At 41.7% G+C, this 22,257-nt stretch overlaps 1 protein-coding gene across 1 annotated transcript; it reads right to left on the bottom strand.

Annotated features, from left to right (window-relative positions):
* Nucleotides 1-5,442: 5,442 nt before the first annotated feature.
* Nucleotides 5,443-5,979, bottom strand: LOC128724214 (uncharacterized). The gene has a single exon (XM_053817980.1). It carries the CDS (start codon nucleotides 5,977-5,979, stop codon nucleotides 5,443-5,445), a length of 537 nt encoding a protein of 178 aa, XP_053673955.1.
* Nucleotides 5,980-22,257: the final 16,278 nt, after the last annotated feature.

Here is a 22,257-nt window from a genome sequence, read left to right as displayed (position 1 = left end):
TACCTGGGTTGGTATATACAAGATTATTTCAAAACCTGAAATGGCTTTATTACCTATTTCTTTTACGGTTTGCAGGGAATAATATTTGAATAAATTGTCGTTTACAGACAATGCTAGCTTTTCTCTTTTAAACTTTTTCGTGATTTGGCCTAGTTCCAGAAGAGCAAGCTCTAGTGCTTGACTTCGATTTGACGTTGCCTTAGTATTTTTGGGTATCATAGTTTTCCCTAGCGCTTTCTTAGAAGTGTGATTGTACACAGTGATGTTTAAAAAATTTGGGGATTCCTCTTTTTTGTATTTTTAGCAATTTTCTAACTTCTGATGAGTTATTTTCCTGTCAGATCGATGGTTGATCATTCCTATCCTTTTCTGCTGACGAAGTTGAGTTTGCTTTCGTATTATTTGCTTTCCTTTCCACTGTTCACGTGTTTAATCTTAATACCGATCTGTTATTTTCTTTTTTTTTGTTCTGTTTATGTTATACAAAATGGACACTTATCTGAAATAAGCTTGAGATAATTATTTTCTTACTTAGTTAGGTAAAAGCTTTGTAAATGTTACCGATATGATGCTGTGCACTGCATCCAGTACCCTTGATTTTCTCTTTAATGATGTTTCTTATTCAAGTTCTTGAAAATTTACGCCTGGCGATCGTGCCATACTGATCGTGAAAAAATAAAGTGTTAACGTTATCGTCCGAAAAAAAGTTTTGGGTGAAAATCAGCATTTTCGAAAAATCTCGAAGCATCTAGAAAATCTCGATTGAACAAAATATCACTCCCAATGCTAACCGTCGTTCAGTGTCTTCGATACTTACCAATAATCGATATAAAGCTGATAGATATAAATGGTCGCATTGCACCACTTACCTTTAGGTCGCAGCTTAAAGCCCCATATTTGGAAAAACAATAGCAAAAGCACATCGGCAGAGAATCCATTCACATCGTTACTTTTAGAGCCATTTGATGGGTTTTGACAGCTGACTAAGCCTAGGCTGTTGCTCACACAAAGAATAAATTGAAAAATGAACGTAGCTCAATCCAGGAGAAATCACAGTTCTCGTCAGTTGTGTAGCTGTTGTTCGGGTCTTCAACTACGGGTGGATCCAGTTAAGGTTTATTCTTTAGCACTTTTATACTACTTGCCAAAAGGGGTTCTTATGCATGGAATTAAAAATCTTGAAAAAATGTCTTGAATCTTGAAAATTTCCTGTCTTGTGTAGCCTATTCCCAGGTTTACCTTCTCAGGTTGCGAAAATCGTCGAGCTCCATTTTCTTCTGGAGCTCGGAGCAAGAGTCCCACGTAGCACACCTAAGGGTCACTGGGGATGATAAAATAGATCATATGAATAAACAATTGATTTTTTGGGAGGTCCTTAGCCACATGTTTATACTCGAACCAGAGGCGAACGATAGAGCTAAACTGACACTCTAGCTCCTCTTCGTCGGTCATTTGCTGCTTGCTCAGAGTACCTCGCAGCTGGTCCAGCTTGTCCTGAGCAGGTTGACGGCTAGACTTCTTTGTAGCCGATTCACTGCGGTGAGCGACCATTTCCAGGATGTCCTGCTGCTGCTTCTGTGGGGGAAGCAGAGTCGAGATCTTCTTGCGACGTCGATGCTTCTTTTTGATAGCCGACTACGAGTCCTGCGGTGGCTGCTGTTGTATCGGGAGCGGCGAGGTGGCACGTGCAGCTGTGTGATTGTTCGTTGAACACCCCTGGCAAACAAAAAACGGGAGCGTTAGCGCTGTTGGTGGTTTTTGAATGCTGCTGCGTACATGCGAGGGTTTTCTTCGAGGCAGAATTTTCCGGCACTGAAGCTGGAATAAATTCTGTCTTTTTAACAATTTCAACCTGCTTTGGTTAACTCTTTGAAGGTTGAGCAGGATTGGCATTGTGTTTCTGCTTATGTATATATATATATATATATATATATATATATATATATATATATATATATATATATATATATATATATATATATATATATATATATATATATATATATATATATATATATATATATGTCTATGTATGCCTATATATAACTCTATATATATATATATATATATATATATATATATATATATATATATATATATATATATTTATATATATATATATATATATATATATATATATATATATATATATATATATATATATATATTTATATATATATATATATATATATATATATATATATATATATATATATATATATATACATATATATACATATATATATATATATATATATATATATATATATATATATATATATATATATATATATATATATATATATATATATATATAATGCTCTGTTCTATGTCATTGTTCTATCCTTTTCCAAATTTCTGGCGGGCGTTCCTGCATCAGGATTGCTTTGTGAATCGTCGTATTGTGCAACAACTGCCCGAGTCAGCATGGATTGTATTTCAGCAAAAATAGTTATTCTTTGCCTGCCGTCTAATTGACGCAGTAAAATTGTTAATGATACGCACATTTGCGTTGATTCGTCTAACACATTTTCTAACATTCGCCGCGCATTGGCTATCATTTCTTTTGCTTCCGATTGGTTTTGTGTGGTCCTCGAAATGTAAATTCCTCGTGAACACATTGCTTCTGAAATTGCACCTGAAATTTCTTCTAACAGGTTGAGGGGTTATTGTTGGGTTCTCTGTATTATTGGGGTTATTGTTCCAAAGCTGTAGTGTATATATTTCCATCACTCCTGCGCCCGATAGCTGCGACTTCTGACATTTCCTCTTTTCTCGCTGACAGCTCTTTTGAAGGCTAGTTAGTTTCTTCAAAACATCAGATTCCATAGCACTCCATTTAGCTTTAATGAGGACCGATTTTAATTTTGCAACAGCTCTCGCTTTATCTTTGCGATTCCTATATAGTCTATGCTTGATATCCAATAATTCTGGATAGGAGTTCCAAACTTGAATGAATTCCGTTATGATTTCTTGAGAATTCATTTTTGCTTCGTTTCTTATTACGCCAAAGGAGTAGGATCTTCTGCAATGTAAATGTTGAGAATGCAACGTTTCGCAATGGTTACTTTTCAAAAGATGTTTTATAGTAAAGGGAAAAGCAAAACTTTAAAGAGGTCTTTATTTGGTCGCCATAAATAAGATGCCTCGCAGGACCCCCGTTCAGTCTTTTATACTGAAATCCTTCCCGGTTCAAAAGCTCACGTCTGTGAGCTTCTGAACCGGTTCACACAGTAGGCACGCGAGAGCGTTACAAATGTCATTTGTAACATTTCTCCCCGGCGATGTCACCTCAGTACGCACCTTCCATGTCACATTGGTCCGCCTCGTGGTTTTGACACTTTACATCGAGTATCGCGATTTTAGTGGCCGGCCGTTCCAAAATACCATTTGCGGTCTGTATTTTTGCGCGGTGTCCATCTTCGAACTTGACTACCGCTATTACTCGGCCAGTGGTTCCTGGGTAAGTTTCCGTCCGCGATCACTGCTAAATCTCCCTCCTGGATCGGACGAGTTGGACGGAACCATTTTGTTCGTCGAGTTAGTGTAGACAGGTAGTCCGATACATATCTTCGCCAGAATATATCTGCGTTCCTTATCGAGGCTCTCCATGCCGCCTTAACTGCCGAAGGTGTATCATTCCAGCCAGTCAATGGTTTGCATCCGTCGGAGCTACCCAGCAGTAAGTGGTTCGTCGTGATGGGGGCATCTAGCTCGTCGTTCAGCGGTACGTAAGTCAGTGGCCTTTAATTTATGATGTTTTCTATTTCCGCCAGGGTGGACTGTAGGACTTCATCCGACGGTAGCTGGGGTAGGTTGAAGTCATTCAGTATCCTCTTCACCGATCGAACGAGGCGCTCCCAGCACCCACCGAAATGAGGGGCCGCAGGGGGGTTAAATGTCCACCTAAAATTGGAGTCACAAAATCGTTCAATTAGTTGGCCCTCATTTACTTCCTTGACGGCCGCCTTAAGTTCTCGCGACGCTCCTACGAAGTTGGTGCCCCTATCGGAGATGATCTCTCTCGGCGTGCCCCTTTTGGCGGTGAATCGTTGAATTGCCAGAATGCAGGATGCCGAATTTAACGTATGTGCCAGTTCCAGGTGTATCGCTAGGGTTGTGAGGCACGTAAATAGGACTCCCCACTGTTTTTCTTTACGGCGTCCAACGACGGCGTAGAGTGGCCCAAAATAGTCCAGCCTGGTATGCGTGAACGCACGTTGTACCACTGCAGTCCGGCATCGTGGTATGTTTCCCATTTGCGGGGTTTCCGGCTTTACTTTTATATATATACAGTGCTGGTAGGCACGACGAATTCGATTGAATTCTGCCAGGATACGAGGGATGTAGAACCTAGCTCTGATTTTTTTATTGACCGCCGTAAGATGGTTACAATGACGGTACTGTCCATCCATCCAGTACATCGGTACATCCAGTTCAGGTGACAATTTGTACAACGGATTGTCCTTCCTTATCTTGCTCGTATCGTCGTGATGCATCCTATTCCTTTGCAGGGTCCTGAATTCGACGGGGAAGGCTTCGTGTTGAACTTGCCTAATGACGAGCTTTTCTGATCGGTCGAGCTCTTCCTGCGTAATGGGTCCTCGCGTGGTTGGTTCCCTTCGTGCGCGGTGCTTGGCATTGTTGACGAATCTGAGGACGAAGGCGATTGCTCTTACGAGTCTCGTCCATCTGGAAAATCGCGTAAATGCTATTATTGGTTCATTTGCTATGTGGTGATGGACGCTACGTCGGAGTTCTTCAGATGTTCCCTTCTGGGGTGCGTTATCTAGTGGCTACCTATTTTCCGGCTCCCAGAGGATACTTGGACCGCGAAACCATCAGCTGCCTTGGCTCATATCTGGATTTCGCTGCCATTTGGTACCTTCATCCGAGACGTTATTTTTGGTGCTGATCCATCTCCACTCACTCGCACTCGTTGAGTCAAAAACCTCGTTGACCCGGAAATCTACGAACGGGCTGTACTTACGGTGGTCGGAGTTCAGCCAGCTCAACACGTTTCGGTCGGTCCAGAAGAATCGTTGTGTGACTGTGAGTCAATGCGATGCGATGACGTTAGCTGCGAACCGTGCTCAAATTACTGCTGCTTGTAACTCGAGGCGTGGGATGGATAAAAACATCAATGGAGCTACTCGTGTTTTAGAGCCTACCAGCGTGCATTTTATGACTTCGCCTTCCTCAAAACGCAAATATGCTACGGCTGCCATCCCGCTCTTGCTCGTATCACAGAAAACGTGTAGCTGTATATTTTGGGTATTGGCTGGAGTGTTCAGCCTGTAGTACCTTGTGATGGTAACCCTTTGGAGTGATGGTTACTGAGCGATCTATTTTGCCCATCACACGTATTGTTGATCACCTAGTCCCACCCGCAACCGGATCGCCAAACCTCCTGAAGCAGGGTTTTTAGAAACATTGGGAAGTTTATCGTAAGGTGCGCAATATCTCGCGTTTGGTTGGCCACCTCTCGGCAGACAGCAGTGCCTCATCAAGTTCAGTGTTCAAGCGGTACGTAAAATCGTCGACGGTTGTGTCCCACCACATGCCTAGAACTTTCTCTGTGCTGAGATCGGTGAGCATCCGACTGTCTTCGCGACTCTTTTCTTTTAGGCTTTCCAGCACTTGCCTCGAGCTCGACAGCCAGTTCCTTGTCTCAAAACCTCCCTGTTGATGGATAAAACGCACTTCTTCAACCAACCGTATGGCCTCTTCCTTGATTTGAACGCTGGCAAGCATATCATCTACGTAGTTCACGTGCTTGATGCACTCGACTGCCCGCGGAAACTGTTCGGCAAACCTCTCGGCGTTCGTATTCTTAACGAAATGCGCACTGCCCGGCGAGCTCGTCGCTCCGAAGGTCATTACAGTCACGGCGTATATGGCTGGTTCAATCCTAGGATCCATTGACTCTCCCCAGAAGAGTAGATGTCTTCGTTGATCCTCAGGATTCATGCCAACCATCATGAAAAACATCTCGCGAATGTTGCCTGTTATTGCTACGCAAAATTCACGGATCTTATATAGAACTGCGACAAGGTCCGTGAGCTGATCGGGTTCTGCTAGGAGAAAAGAGTTCAGACTTACGCCGTGTGATTTGGCGGCAGCATCAAATACAATGCACAGTTTTCCTGGTGTGTTTCCGTTCATCACTGGGAAAATAGGAAGGTACCATTCACGCGGAGCCCTTTTCCTGAGTTCCTCTCTTCCGAGGCGTCGTATGTATCCTTTACTTTCATACTCCCTCATTTTTTCCACAACTGCTCGTCCTAACTCTGGGTCCTTTATCATTTTCTCTCGCAGACACTCATACCGCCGTAGCACCATTTCTTTGTTGGGCGGTAGACGGACATTGTCGTATTTCCACAATAGTCCTGTTTCATAATGGCGCGTGTCCACCGTTCGGACCAAGCAAGAAGAATGAGTGACTAGAATTGAGTGAATGAGAATGAGCGACCAATTTGTATTTTCCAGAGTCGTGGACCTACGCTATCGGACATCGTCGGACATGGCGAGCTGTCTCGACGACAGTTTCAAATGTAAACAGTTTTGAACGGGACTGTATTTACAATAACACTATTATTTCATAGCAAAAGGAGATATTTAATTGAATTTTTTTAGATTTGTTTTTAAATAGAAAAACTAAATATACAAACGAGTGCAATGAGCACCACGTAAGTTTTGCGTGTCCATTGCTCGGACCAAACCAGCAAGCGAACTCCATACAATTTTTGACAATTGATGTCTCACGCGCAATAAGAACCGGATGTGAGCCGTGTTTCGCGATTTAGTATTTCTAACGCTCTTGCGTCATCAGCGGACGTTGGTTTTTGCGACGTATTAGCGATCCCGATCGATTCTATGGCGAAGTACTCCTTTAGGGATTGGTTAAGTGCTTCATCACCTACCTTAACTGCAGATGTGGAAGCAATGTTGAGTATTCGTGCTCGTAGTGGATGCCTTTGAGTAGGGGTCCAGGCGTCAAGCCTAAACGTGACTTTTCGACGCTATTGGTTCATAATTTCTGATTCTGATCTGCTTTTTAATGGTTTGCTGAGCCAGCTATTGTCGGTTCCGATAAGAACAAGCGGTGAGCCATTCGAATACGTGGCTAATGGGACGCCCCTGATATGGGGATACTTATACACCAGTTGTTCTGCTAATACTGATTCTATCGACAACGATCTATCGCGTATAGTATAGACCTTTGGCAGATCGTAAGTTAAGGCGCCGTCGTGTGTTCCTGAGATCCTCAGTGCTACTCTCATGGACTCAACTTTGTCTCTTGTTGTATTTCCCGTCCATTTTAAACAAAGTGGGCTGGGTATTCCATCTAAATACAATTCTGCTACCAGCCTTTGATCTACGACCCACTAGGTAGGTAGGTAGACAACGACCCACTGTCTAGGAAGGCGATTCGGAGTTTTTGGAAAGGTTCGGAATTTGCATCCTTTCTGCAATACACGGCGATCGTTGTGGTGAAAGATTTTTTAAACACAGATCAGTAAAATCACTTCATGCTGTTGTTTTGTGCAGTGACGATGTTATCGACTGATTTTTATCTGAAGTTATGGCCATTAGTTTGTAAATATCTAAATCAATTTGTTACAGGCGTTGAAAGCGTGTATGGTGCTCGTTATAAAAGCAGCAATGGGCTTAATTTGCAACATGCTTCTTAAGAAGTAGCACGCTTTGGTCTACTGACCTCATTTTTAACATTCCTCTTCGAAAATGAAATGTAACATTTGAAACGTTTACTTCTGTTACGGTAAGGGGTAACAAAACCGCGGTTTAGCCCGAAGTTCGAGACGCATGAAATCGGCTTCAATGCGCTCACTTTTCAAAGGGATCCTTGCATCTAGATGCAGGTCCCTGGTGGGGTATCAAGTAGGCAAATTGAGAATCATTTTCAGAAACTTGTTCTGAATTCTCTGCACTACTAACCTATCCTTGTTTGAGCAATTGCTCCAAACATTGGATCCGTACATCAGCACCGGCAAGATGATTTGGCGGTAGACAATAAGTTTATTGTCCCTCGACAGTTCCGAGCGGCGCGCGATGAGTGGATATAAACTCATCAAGAGTCCAAGTGTTTTAGAGGCAAGGTGATCTACATGCTTCCTAAAAGAAAGCTTTCGATCAATGGAAACCCCAAGTTAGCGCACATCAGTGGACCAAGGGATTACGCAGTTTTGCAAGGTGATAGGTTCAACCTTACGCACGATGGAAGCCATAAGCATCCGACGTTTGTAGGGAACCACCATCACTTCTTTGCAAAATTGACTCTTATCCTCCAATCATTGAGGTATTGGATATAACTATCCAAACCTCTCTGAAGTCTTCCACGGAGGGACTTCAGATTTAGAGAGGAGTACAAAATGGCAGTGTCGTCTGCATACAGGGACAACTGCATATTAACAGCCAAGTCGGGAATATCCGACGTAAAACAATTGTAAAGGAGTGGTCCTAGGACACTCCCCTGTGGAACGCCAGCACAGTTGGGATAGGTTGCGGACATTGTTCCCCCTATATGTACAACCGACGCACGAGAACTCAGATAGCTCTGAATGATTTTCACCAAGTACGTCGGAAATTGCTGGGAACGAAGCTTATGCAATAAGCCATCGTGCCACACATTGTCAAAAGCCTTTTCGATGTCCAGAAGGGCCATCGAAGTAGACTTTCCACACAGTTTCGCGTCATTAATGACATTCAGGACACGCTGCAGCTGCACATCCGTCAACGTGTTGTTGTCGGAGCAGTGGGCTTCCATCCGAGTGTAAATCACCCTCTCAAACATCTTGCTTATGGCAGGCAAGAGGGAGATCGGACGCTAGCTTGAGACTAGGGAAGTATCCTTCCCTAGTTTTCGTATTGGAACGACTTTTGCAAGATTCCATTTTAAAGGAAAATATCCCAGTTCCAGACATCTGTTAAAGATGCTGATTAAAAAGCTCATAGCTCCATGGCCAACATGTTTTAACATCAAGTTAAAAATGTTGTCAGGTCCAGGAGCTTTAAATCCGACACTGTACTTTATGAGTGCCTAGACCTCACCCAAGGAGGTCCGGTCAGTGTCAGGAAGAAAACAAGGAGCCGATGCTAGTTCACGGATGCTGTTGCTAATAAAGGCGTTGTGTGGACTAGGCATCGTGTCGCTCACTCGATGAGAGTGAGCAAAATGTTCAGCGAATAGCTGAACCTTTTCAACAGGGGTAAAGCTCCTATTTGGGGCTTCACCCAGGGGGGAATAGGCCTAGGCCTATTCTTCAGCACTTTAGCTACTCGCCATAAAGGGCGAGAGTTTTTGTGCATGGAACTGATCTCCTTCGAAAAGTGATCATTCCTAGCTTGATTTAATCTGTCCCTAACTACTTTACCAAGGCGCCTAAACGTCTGGTATTGGGCCCTATCTCCTGATCGCTGGAAGCGACGCCTCATAGTTTCGCAACTTTATGAGGCGTTTCGTTTCCTCGTCTATCTCTACTAACCTGGCTCTTATAGCTACCCTTGGTACCGAGCTATTCTCGGCTACCCTTAAGCTACTTGCGAGGCTAGTAATGGCTGCGTCGATGTCCTCCATCGTCGTAAGGGGTGCTCCCGTGTCGAGGTTGTCACTGACGATCCGCTTGAAGTTGCTCCAGTTGGCCGCCCGGTAGTTAAGCTGCTGCCTTCTGGCTTGCGTCGCCAAGTCCTGGTACATGACCACTGGCATGTGGTCCGAAGGTACGGCCGTCAGGGTGACTGGTATCTCGATGTTTTCCATGTTGGAGAGGAAGATGTCCAGAGTGGAGTAGCTTCTTCCTCTGGTGAATGTTGGTTGAAACGGGTGCAGAACTGTGTAGAAGCCTGCTTGCGCATCTTCAAACAGTAGCATCCCGTTCTTGTAGGCTACGGCGTTACCCCAGGTCTGGTGTCTCGCGTTGAAGTCTCCAGCAACGATGAAACGTCCTGGTGCGCGCGTCAGTTTCCGGAGATCATGCCGCAGCTTCTCGACGGATCCATCAGCTTCACGGGCCTGGAGTTACACGTAGCAAACTTAAGGGTCACTACGGATGATAAAAGAGACCATATGAGTTAGAATTTGGTCTTTCGGGAGGACCTTCACCACCCGTTTAAACTCTAGCCAGAGGCGGATTACATCGCCAAGCTGGCTCTCTAGCTCGGCCTCCTCTGTATTTTGCTGCTCGCTCAGGGTGGCACGCAGCTGGTTCAGCTTATCCTGCGCAGGTTGGCGGTTAGACGTCTTCGGGGCCGATTCACTGCGGTAAGCGGCCGTTTCCGGGATGTCCTGCTGCTGCTGCTGCTGAGGTGGAAGCGGTGTCGATGCCTTTTTCTTCTTGCGTCGTTCACGCTTCTTCTTGCTCTCCGGAACTGGGGCCGGTATGAGCTTTGTCTTCTCAGCAACTTCTACCTTCTTACTAGGTAGAGTGGCATTGGCATTGCGTTTTTGTTTTATTAAAAACGCAATGCGGGCAGCACAGTTCTTGTTGAAAGGACTGTGTTCGCCCAAGCAATTAGCACACTTGCGCTTGTTGTCTAGCTCGACAGCACACTGCCGAGCTAGATGTTTACTCCTGCACTTTGTGCAACGGGCGGCCATGTTGCACATCTTTGCACCATGGCCAGAATGTAGGCAGTTACCACCCTGCGTACAATCACCTCGTTTGGGGGAGTATTTCTCCCACCAGACTCGGGTATAGTTCAGGTGCGTGATCTCACGCACCTGTTCCAAGGTTGTGGTTCCTTTAGGGAAGGAAACCACGTAAGTTTTAGAGGAGACCTTTATGGATGCTCCTATTGGGAGCTCGCGGACCGCAGTGGGAGCGAGCTCTTTTTCCTCCAAGAGGGCCACGACATGGTCCGAAGACCCATACCGCAGACCCTTAAGGAAAACCTGATAAGGTTTGTCCCCCTGAAAATCATGGGAGTAAAACTCCCGGTTCAAAGCGATTAGGTTACCCTTAATCGTTTCGTGGTCCTTGCGGGAACTGCAAGCAATCCTGCAGAAGTTCCTCGCACGGAAGGTAAAGGTGGCCGAAACATGGCCCGCCTTGAGGATGGCACATAGCGAGCTAAAGTGCTTCTCGGACAGATCCCAGACCATGATGGGAGGGATCTTTTCATGGCGGGGATCAAGTAACCCCGCCGTGGGTGAAGCCGAAGCTTCTGCTTGAGGAAGATCCACCGGGATCTCCTTAGACGCCGTTGCTGCGGTGACCTGCAGCACGGCTCTCTTCGCCGCCGATTGGCCGACGGAGGGGCGTAAACATGCACGCTTACTGCCGCTCTTCATTGCGCGGTCGTCGTTTGCAGCCTCTCGGGCAACGAGGGCCAGGCGCCTCTTACGAGAGGCGCTGCACCTGTCTTTCGAGCTGATCATCCGCCAGCTCATGATGATGGTGAGGCCTTAAAAAAGGCCGTTTTTGGGATAAACTCACACTAGCTATTTAAATTGTTGATGGCCCCGAAGAGGCCAATTTTGGGAAACGCACGCACATCACAGCACTTCACAACGCACAATACGACGTGAAAGGTAAAGAACGCGCACTTTTCCAAGGTACGTGTGTCCTGCTCGGAGTCCATACGTTGTCTAGTGTCCTTTATTTTTCATAAAGTGATGATTATATATTAACAAGGGTGGTCGTGGCTATGCTTGGACTTATCTTCAATGCTATGCCATGACTCAAAAAACCAGGGTATAGAAAGAAGGCAATTATGTTACGGCCAGGATATATACCCTGCAAATCCTTTATCCTTCAGATACAACCTGTTTTTTATTTTACTCTTGCGGGTACTCTACATTTTTGTTCAGTTTCGCCAGTCAGGCACCAACCAGCAATTTCTCTGCTAAAACACAAACGGCTGGAAAATCCTAAACATTGTTAAAACATTGTCAACCGGATTGTATAGGTAGCACTCGCTCCTCGCTGCGCTAGGACTACGGGTACAATCCTCATTCACCCACGACTACTCTTTTCATCCTTCCACTACCCGTCAACGGCCAAGATCGGCGCCGCGGGCAAATATAACTACGTACAAAAATTCAGGAAAAAATAGTCACTTACAAAACACCATCGTGTACGCCTCGTGAAAGAAAAAATCATTATTCAAGTAAAAACTTTTGCTACAAATCTCTTCCGCATAAACAATTAGTATTGGATACATTTGTACTGGAGTTCGGTAGAATATAAATTCACACTCATCTTAATTCGGTTTTCATATCGACGGTGTTCTACAAGAGGTTGGTATGCACTTTGCAATATATCAAAACGTATTTAATTAACACGTTAATGGTTTAAATATTCTTTTAGATAATTTCATGAGCAATGGCAAACGTTCCAAACCTTATTAGCGACATTCTTGCCAAAATGAACCAAGCTGGTGAAGCCGGTAGCCCGATGTCTACATCCTCGATATCCTCATCGGCTTTGAAAATTCTTGTGTCCATCACCACGCGGCCCGAGAAAAAAGGATCATCTAGCCCAACAGCCAGCAATCGTATTGATGTTCAGCTGGCATCAGTGAAACAGTCGATGCAATCAATGTCGCTGCACATAAAAAAATAGAAGAAAACCAGCAGAGCCATTTAGACAATCAGGCTAATCTTCTTAGAAAAGTAGAGCGTTTAGACACGATGTTGGCAGCTATTCACAAAAAAATAAGTGCGCCTGTTCATTTGCCTTCATCATTGGCCGATCCGATGGCGTTAGAGAAGATCGCATCAGAATAAAGTTTTCCAATATCCGTGAGCTACCTCAATAACCAACTCCATCGGCAGGATCTGCAGAACCGGCTGCACGATGCGATTTAGATAATGTTTGAAAGAAAGTATTTGCCATTGTGCAGCTAGCGGGGACGAGGAATATAGAACGAGCATACCAAAAAAAAGCTTTGGCGAACTATACAAATCTTATCGCCTTATTCCAGCATGTAGGAGCAATTCGCTATAAAAAAGTAACCGAATTAATGGTTGAAATTTTTTTCCTCCAAAAATTAAAATATGCAAAAACCGAATAGGATTAAAGACGATAAAAAACAAGCTGTTGCTCGAGATAGATTATAAGGTAAGTTTGAATTTTAATCAATGTGATTGCGTAGCATGTAATTGAGATTTAAAAAGATTTTTTCAATTATTTTACAGAATTATGGGACCAGTTTAGCATTAGGAATATAGTATTAAGTATGCATTTAAGTTTAGAATCAAATGGTTTTTGAAATTATAAAATTATTTTACTTTAAAGTTATTTTATGATACAGTTATTGTTTAATTATGATTTAATTTCCGATTTTTTGTTTAAGTTGTTTTTTAATTAAAATTTCATTTAAGATTTGAATTTAGTTGAAATTAAAGTTTAAAGTTTAAATCAAAAAATAAAAATCCATTGTAAAACGTAATGTTGAAAATAACGAGATTTATTTCAATGTATGCAAAAGAGAAATCACCACACATTTATTTCCTTGATTTATGTTTAAAACCACTAATTTGAATCGAATATTGACGACTGAAATCAGGTTCACATATAAACGTAATTCATCCAACTTTGCAAGGAAAATGTATAGTTTTTCAGACAAACAAGGTTGATTGAAAAGTTTGTACTTCTGGGCAAAGGGCTGGCCTATTATACGTATCCCTGATGAAGTTTGCTCGGCCGTTTTATATTTATAGATAGTATTGTCTTTTGTAAGCAGCCATTCATCCCGATGTCCTGGTCTAAGGACAAAATATTGGTCTATATGGACAGTTAATTTTTCGCCTTATATTACTATTGTTGGATATTGAACGTTGTCGTCGTGGTGGGTGTTTTCAAGCTTGTCTATTTCAGCTATCTGGTTTATTAGCTCTTCGAGGTTTCTGTTGTCTTTTCGTAGGATTCGCTTTATAGTTTGTAGGGTGCTCTCGAACGGGTATACCGAAATGGTACCCAAGGAGCAAAATCTGCATACGTCGTCGAACATATGTAATAAGTTGTGTACATTACTGGAAACTAAACTTTTATCGTACACTCGTGAAAATTCCGATACAAACTGTTTCAGCAAATGTTCGGCAAAATCCCAGTGCTGTTCGTGTGCTTTGCAGCACAGAAATGTAATTCCACAATAATATAGCATGAAGTGAGAATATTCGATTCCAGTTATTTTGTCCTTCAATACGACGAAGTGCAAAAGGCTCTAAATTCTACCGCCTTCCAAAAATAAAGATATTTTAACGGACGAAGCTTCCGATGAATTTCTGATGGTAATTTTACCTCCATAAGAAAGTTAGAAATTTCCTCGGCTTCTCTGGCATTCCATTTCCGGTGCGTGGTCGATCCACCTTTTAACCACCCGTTAACTAATTTTTTATTGACACCAAGGTCGCTCAAATGCATACGGTCCGCGACAATCAAGTCTTGAATGATGTCAAAATTCCGTAAATCAGTCAGGGGCGTTGGTGTTTTTCGATGTGATCCATATTCATTTTTGACAAATAGACGATACGTTTGCATCGTTTGCGCAACTGTTTCGTAGTACATTCGCCGCGTAGCCGTATCTCGAGTAACATTGGTTGTGCATTTCAAGCACCCGTGGTTGGCGTTATGTGAAACAACACCTTTTATAAATGATGGAGCGGGTGTATCTGCGACTATTGCACGCAATTTAACCACTATCGAACAGTCATTGATGTTTATTCCATCGCGCTGCAGAGAATTCATTTCCCCTACAAATTGCCGTATCTACTGATTTTTATCCGAGTTCTCTTCTCATCCTCATCCAGTGCGGACGTGCTTTTCTAGTCCCGAAGAGAGAAGAATAGTAAATTATAACTAACACTCACACAGTGCAAAAAAAATTTAACTAAATCAAATAAACCAAAAGTGAAACCCAACACTAGAGCGGCTTTTGTCGCCCGACCCGTAAGCATAGGTCGTAAAAAGATTGCTGCCAAACAACGGAGCATTAAGATTCCGTTGTCTAAACTAAATAGTATTGACGAACTAGGCGTTAAAACAAAATTCTCGTCACCAAACTCGTTTGCACTGGTGGATGGTGACCAGGCAGTGCACCCGATGGACACTCACACGAGCAGTAAAAATCAAGTAAAGATCAGTGGTAATATTCCACCAATTAAGATTATGTGCAAATCGCTAGGAGAGGTGCACAAAAAAATCATTGCCGCAGGAGTAGTGCGATACACAACTAAAATCGCCAATGAAGGTATCACAGTTAACACGAACAAAGCGAAAGATTTCCGGGCTGTAGTGAAATACTTAGCTGATTCCAACACAAACTTTCATACATACCAATTATCAGAAGAGCGCACCACCAAAATCGTGCTAAGCGGTCTGTACGACATGCAAACCGAGGAAGTCCTCGAGATTTTGGTCAAGGAAGGCATCAAGCCTTTTGCTGTTAAAAAATTCTCTACCTGAAACAAAAAATATGTTGAGCATGCCACTTATTTGCTCCACTTCCCCAAAGGAAGTATTACTATGCCACTGCTGCGCAGTATAAACGCTCTCTGTAACTGTAGAGTTCGATGGACCTACTACACAAACAAACAAGGACCAATGCAATGCAAACGTTGCCAAGCATTTGGGCACGGAGCCGCAAACTGCCACCATCCAGCTATTTGCAACAAATGTGCTGGTATACACGAATCAAGTAAATGCCCACTAATAGAAGGTGCGGCAAATGAGAACGGGCTGGTCCCGAAACATAAATTAAAATGTGCCAACTGTGAAGGAAATCACCCTTCTAACTATACGGGCTGCCCAAAGCGCCCAACGAAGCCCATTAAACCAGTGCCTAACCCAAAGACAAATGAATTTGTCTTCGAAGGTAACGCGTTCCCTGCCTTACCATCTAAGCCAACTCCCCGCAGTACTGCTCCCGGCTCCCATCAATGGAGTTACGTCGCAGCAAATAATAAAGAAGAGCTTTTCAACTCTAATGAAGTTACTGCAATAGTAAGAGAATTTTTTTTTGTAAATTAGGCGTATGTAACACAAAACAACAGCAAATCACTGCGATATTTGAAGCAGTAAGCAAATATTGTTTTCCCAAATAATGGAAGCGAAACAATATTTAAATATTTCGTACTGGAACGCTAACGGCGTTCTAAACAAAAAAACTGAATTGTCAATTTTCTTAAAGAAAAAAAATTTAGACATCATGGTAATAGTTGAAACCTTCTTAAAAATGAGCATAGGTTCAATATTCAAAATTACGCGACATGCAGGTTAGATAGAGTATGCAGTACTAAAGGAGGGGTCCTTATCCTTGTCAGAAACAATATAGTTTTCAAACATATAAGTTCTTTTAAACTTAACATAATAGAAGCAATAAGCATAACAGTATTAACGAAAAATGCTCCAATTTCTATAGTGGCGGCCTACCATCCTGGCTCAAATACATCAGTCAGTACTTTTAAAAAAGATATTAGCAAACTTACGAAACTAAAAAATAACTTTATAATTTGCGGAGACTTAAACGCACGTCATCGCTTGTGGAACTGTGCATCCAAAAACTCGGCAGGCAAATGCCTATTTGATGAAATCCAAAAAGGTTAGTTCTCCGTTTACTTCCCAAACACACCCACACACTTCCCCGCAGATGCAAAACGCAATCCATCAACGATTTATATTGCACTTAGCAACAATAATCTTGAGTTCTCAGAGCTGAAAACATCTATACACTTTTCCTCCGACCATCTTCCAGTAACGTTTTCAATTTTAAAGGAAAATGCTAACACTAAATCCAATAATTTCATTTATGATTATAAAAACGCTAACTTATATTTTAAACGTCTCATCAACTCCAAGATAAACCCATCTAAATTAGCTTTAGATAAAATCCATTCCCAGACGCAAATAGATAATATGATTACTAAAATCACCTCGATCATAAATACAGCCCACGACAGCGCAGTCCCAACTAGAACACCGGGCAGTTATAACCTCGTAATTCCACCAGAAATCCTAGCCTTGATAAAAATTAGAAACACAGGAAAAGATGGCAAAGACATAGACTCAATCATAATGTAAAAACCTCATATTACTTTTTGAAAAACCTGATTGAACATAAATTATCAGTTTTACGCAACGAAGTATGGTCTAAAAATTTGCAAAATCTAAACAAAGAAAAACAAAATAATTCTAAAATATGGAAATTCATTAAAATCATCAAAAACAATCAGAAAACCATCCCAATGCTCCAAGTCAAAGACCAATCCCTTATTACGTCTAAAGAAAAATGTGAAGCTTTCAGAGAAATATTTAAACTGGCTCACAACGTAACAATTCACCACACTAGCAAACTCGAGCACCAAATCAAATCAACCATACAACAGTTTTCCGAAACCAACAAATTGAACAATATAAACATTCAACACTTATTTAAACCCAAAGACATTATAAAAGTTATAAAACGAATCAAATCAAAAAAATCCACGGGTCCAGATAGAGTCAATAATGCCTCCATCAAGAGATTACCAATCAAAGCCATCATCTACCTAAACAATATTATAAATGGGTGTATAAAACTTGGTTATTTTCCGAACGCATGGAAAAAAGCTAAAGTATTGCAATTCCCAAATCCGGAAAAGACCTTTCGCTATAAAAAAATTACAGACCCATAAGTTTACTCAGCTGCCTTGGGAAAAGCTTCACTTTGCACGACGCATCAACTTCACAGATTGATAAAAAATATTTCACAAGACAGACAAAGTAAAAAATCGACGGGTTTACTTCTACTTGATACCAAAAACGCTTTTGACTCTATATGGCACCAAGGATTAATTTACAAGCTCATCAAATTAAACTACCCAACCTATCTAATCAAAATTATAAACCTCCTTTATTTCAAACCGGGTAAATCAAATTCACATTTCAAACCAGACGTCTGAGCCCTACTCCCCAGCGGCTGGTGTACCACAGGGCAGTGTTTTGTCTCCAATGCTATTCAACATATATATATCTGACATTCCTTCCATGTGCAAATGTGAACAATACCTTTATGCAGACGACATGGCCTACTCTTCATCATCTACAAACCCTAACTCAATCATTAAAAACTTAAATACAACCTTAAAACAATACTCCAAATACTGCAAAGATTGGAAGTTAAAACTAAATGGCTCCAAATCTGAAGCAATTTTCTTCTCTAGACGAACTAGCCTCTGAAAACTTCCCCATAGAAGTTTAAGTATGGATAACATCAACATACCTTGGAAAACTCAATTAAATATCTAGGTTTATTCCTCGAAAAAAGGCTGACTTTCAACTCATATTGATAACCTTCTTATCAAGTGTGAAAAAATTTACAAAATTCTCTATCCTTTCTTAAACAGAAAATCGAAACTCAATTTAATATATAAACTACTAATATATAAAGCACTAGTAAGACCCGTTATTACATATGCCTCGCCCGTTTGGAACCACTGTGCCAAATCACACATCTTAAAACTACAAAGAGCTCAAAACAAATTTTTAAAAACATCGCTAAGGGTCCCTCCTTGGTACAGTACAAAAGCATTACATTTAGAATGTAGGTTACCCAGAATCTTTCAGATCATGTCGATATATAAATTACTGTATGATGGTAAATGCAAAGGCAGTATATATCCGTTAATAGGAAACTTAGTAGCCTAACTATAATGTTTGTAAATAGTTCACTAATTTTAAGTTTCTTTTTTCTTTCTCTAAGTTTAGTCGCAGTTTTAGTTCTTAGATTTGAGTAGAATAGGCAATTACAATAGAAAATTAGAAATTATAAGATCACACTTAGATGTCGATTCACGAACTCATCTACTTCACCAGCCAAGTTAGCTAAAATAATCTGAAATTTAATGAATGAGGAAAGATGAAAAAGTCGAACCCATTACTACTACTATACTTCCAACAAATTCTTAAAACTGAAATGTACGAAATTGGAAATAAAATTTAACTAACTAAACTAAACTGATTCTTATCTTCTGACGTTGATAGCACACAAAAGATAGCTACTACCACGACTGATGCTAAGGAAATAACGGGCATTCGCATTAAATTGGGCCAAAACTAAGCAGGCTCATTGTTGTGGAGTGCTGCCCTACAAAGAAAGACAACAGTAATTCCACTTAAGCAAAAACGTGGGAATCCGCGTTTTTCTGTTTTTTTGCGATTCGCATGGAGTACTCGTGACTTGTTGAAACGAAATAGTTAAAATGAATGCTTTCCTAAGGCATTTTAGATGCGCTAAAGAATGGCGTTTAAGAAAATATTCTATCTTAAAAAAAAGCCCCGAAATGGCGCTTACGGTTGTTTTGCTTAGTAACTGGCATGAAATCAAAGGGGCTGTCCAACACAAGAAAACCGTAAAGACCATCACAAGCGTTACTCAATTCTAAATATCTTCGCGAAAGTTATTCAATTCTAAATTTCTTCGCGGTTTAATAACATTAATAAGTAATTTAATTTCAATAGATTTATTTTGACGCCTTTTTTCTCTTCATATAGGATTTTGTGACATTTAAGATATACAACAAATGATACGTTGTTTTGTCTTTTGTTGGTTTTATGTTAGCTTTTAATATACTTGAATGATTCTTTGTTTCTAAAAAAAAGTTTTCTGGATTATAAAAAAGAATATTAGTCACGAGGAAGCAGCATATGTCCTTTATAAACAAGAAAGTTATTTTATTTTACTTATTTTTTTTAACCGTTATCCAAATTGAATTACGCGTACAATTGGAAACAAAATACATTTTTGGTTCAAAAAATCAATATTTATGCTAAAATTGAAAAGATACATGCATTTATATTTTGTTTTTGTTCACATCAAGCCAATCTCAGTTCTCTATGTTATCTCGTAAATCTTTGGCAGTTTCGTTTTCTTGCAAATTTATCCAAAATTCGTGGCGATTTACCGGAATACGTGGCAAAATGTTTTCGAGATTGTTTTTTTTTGCAGACGTAATTCCTCTCACGGACGGAATATTTTGGGGTTTTGGCGCTTTCTTCCCTTTTTTCGTTTTAAAATTTAAACACTTTTGTTTTTCTGAGAAAGAACAACTGTATTTCAACTGGTACTGCCCACGCTCAGCTGTTACTTCTACTATTTCGTTTAGGTACGGTCTGGGCTTGTACCTGTTAATATGATATTGGGAAGAATTATCTGACCGCACATAAAAGTCTTCTTGCGCAATTTCTTTAGCATCAACTTTGCCAGAGTTCGAAGCTTTTTACACACTCTACAAAATCCGAGAAGTCATAAACTTTCTTCTTCCTTTGTAAGGACATTTCTACCTGTTGGTGGAAACTATCCGCGGACATAAACGTATGATCTGGTTCGAAATAACGTAATGTTATTGATTGCGCTGCAATATCATCGATGTTTATCACATAAAGCAAATAACAGAAGAGTGCCCAATTTTTGTTTTGAGCCGCACAATTATCTAGGCAAAGAACTATAAATTTTGCATCACGGTTTCGCAAAAAAAGGCATGAAACGTACTAATTAGGTCCTCTTTTTTCTTTCCAGCAACGCATTCATGCCACATAATAGCCAGGGGTTCCAGGTTTTGCTTTGCCTTCGTATTTCGAGATATTCTTCTGTATTTTCTTTTCTTTTGCCCACAGAAAATAGCCGCTGTCTTCGGGTAATGCAGAATTACTTGCGGAACATACATGCAACGAAATGAACCCGCATAACATCACTGCTCCCTGCTTTTCTCATGGACAGCACCTACCGCTTCTTGCCGGGACCACTAACGAGACTCTCCAACCAGGGCGAAAGCCTTTTCGAGCCGGTCACTGAACCACGTGCCTGGCTATCTGTCACACGTGTATCTCCGAATTGCACTTAAGAGCATATTTATCCTCGCAACCGAAATATTTTGCGATTCATCTTGCTTTAAAGTGAGCCTGTCGCTATCACTTCGACAGTTCGCTCTATCACCAACTACCTGGCCGAGGGGTTTTGTCTTCCGAGAAATTGATTTTCTTCGTAGGAGCGAGGAGCCTTTTTCCTCTCCGGGTCCGTTTCACACTTCTGTACGAATCTCGCAACTAAACGACTAACGGCCACGTTAGCTTCGGCGGTGCACTCTAGTCCAGTCAGTAGGCCTCCTCTCACTGAGTTCCGCTCTAGCCTTGGAGTTAGTAACGGATTAAACGACTCAAAACACCTCTTAGTGTAATACCAAAATGTGCGTGGTTTGCGTTCGAAAACCACTGAGTTCTTCTTGATCTCCACCTGCGCTGATTATGACATAATTATTCTGACTGAAACATGGTTAGATGACACTATTACTTCACCGCTGCTTTTCGATGTCAGCCAAAACTCCGTTTTCCGTATTGATCGATCTGCCTCGAACAGGAACAAATCGCGGAGGTGTCCTTATCGCAGAGGCCTCGAGGCTTGACGCCTTCCGTTGCTCTGATCCGACACTTCTCACGGAGAGTCTCTGGGTGCGCGGGAAACGTTTTCATCATGATATAATGATCGGCGCTATCTACGTGCCTCCGGATCGTTCAAATGATCTGGCAACAATTAACTCCCTCTGCTCTGAGCTTCGCCAAGTAAGAGAGAGATCGTCTCTCGTTCCGTGTGTCCTCATGGGTGACTTCAATCAACCTAACCTACGCTACTCCTGGCCCTTTTCCTGCTCTGGACTTTGCCAGTTCACGGTTTTCTCCTGCCTGCACTATGCTGTTCGACGAATTGCAGTTCTCCGGTTTGACACAGCTAAACTCCACTGTGAATGGGCACGGCAACCTGTTGGACCTTGTCTTCGTGTGCGATCTGTTCATCGATTACTCGATATCAGTTGAGACCAGCTTAGATCCGCTAATCAGGCAGTGAGGGTAAAGGCGGCGAGCTTCCTTCCTCTATGAGTATTAATGGCACTGTTGTCTCTGGTGAGCATGAGATTTGCGATGCATTCGCAGCTCATTTTGCTTGTCTGTTCTCAAAAGGTAGCTTGGACCAATACAGTCTTGCTAGTGACTTGGAGCCCATTTGCGAAGGAGTTTCCTTGTCCTTGCCGGTGTTTTCTGAAGAGCAGGTCTGTATGGCTATTGACGACTTGAAACTTTCCTACGCGTTTGGCCCTGACTACATTCCCAGCGCTATAATCATAAACTGCAAGGAAGCTCTGATTCTTGACGTCGCTATTCAACAAATCCTTGCAGTTGGAATGTTTCCCCAGCCGGTGGAAATCGTCTTGGATGTTTCCGGTATTCAAGAAAGGGGACCAAAGCTTATGTTCAAACTACCGCG

This window comes from Anopheles nili, chromosome 3 (assembly GCF_943737925.1).
Source record: "Anopheles nili chromosome 3, idAnoNiliSN_F5_01, whole genome shotgun sequence".
In the NCBI taxonomy this organism is placed as follows: Eukaryota; Metazoa; Arthropoda; class Insecta; order Diptera; family Culicidae; genus Anopheles; species Anopheles nili.
The sequence above is the reverse complement of the archived record's forward strand: the minus strand, read 5'-3'. Positions and strand labels throughout refer to the sequence as shown.

Excerpts from the sequence above, each read along its gene's own strand:
- LOC128724214 (XM_053817980.1), bottom strand. The coding sequence starts at position 5,979 with ATGGTTGGCATGAATCCTGAGGATCAACGAAGACATCTACTCTTCTGG.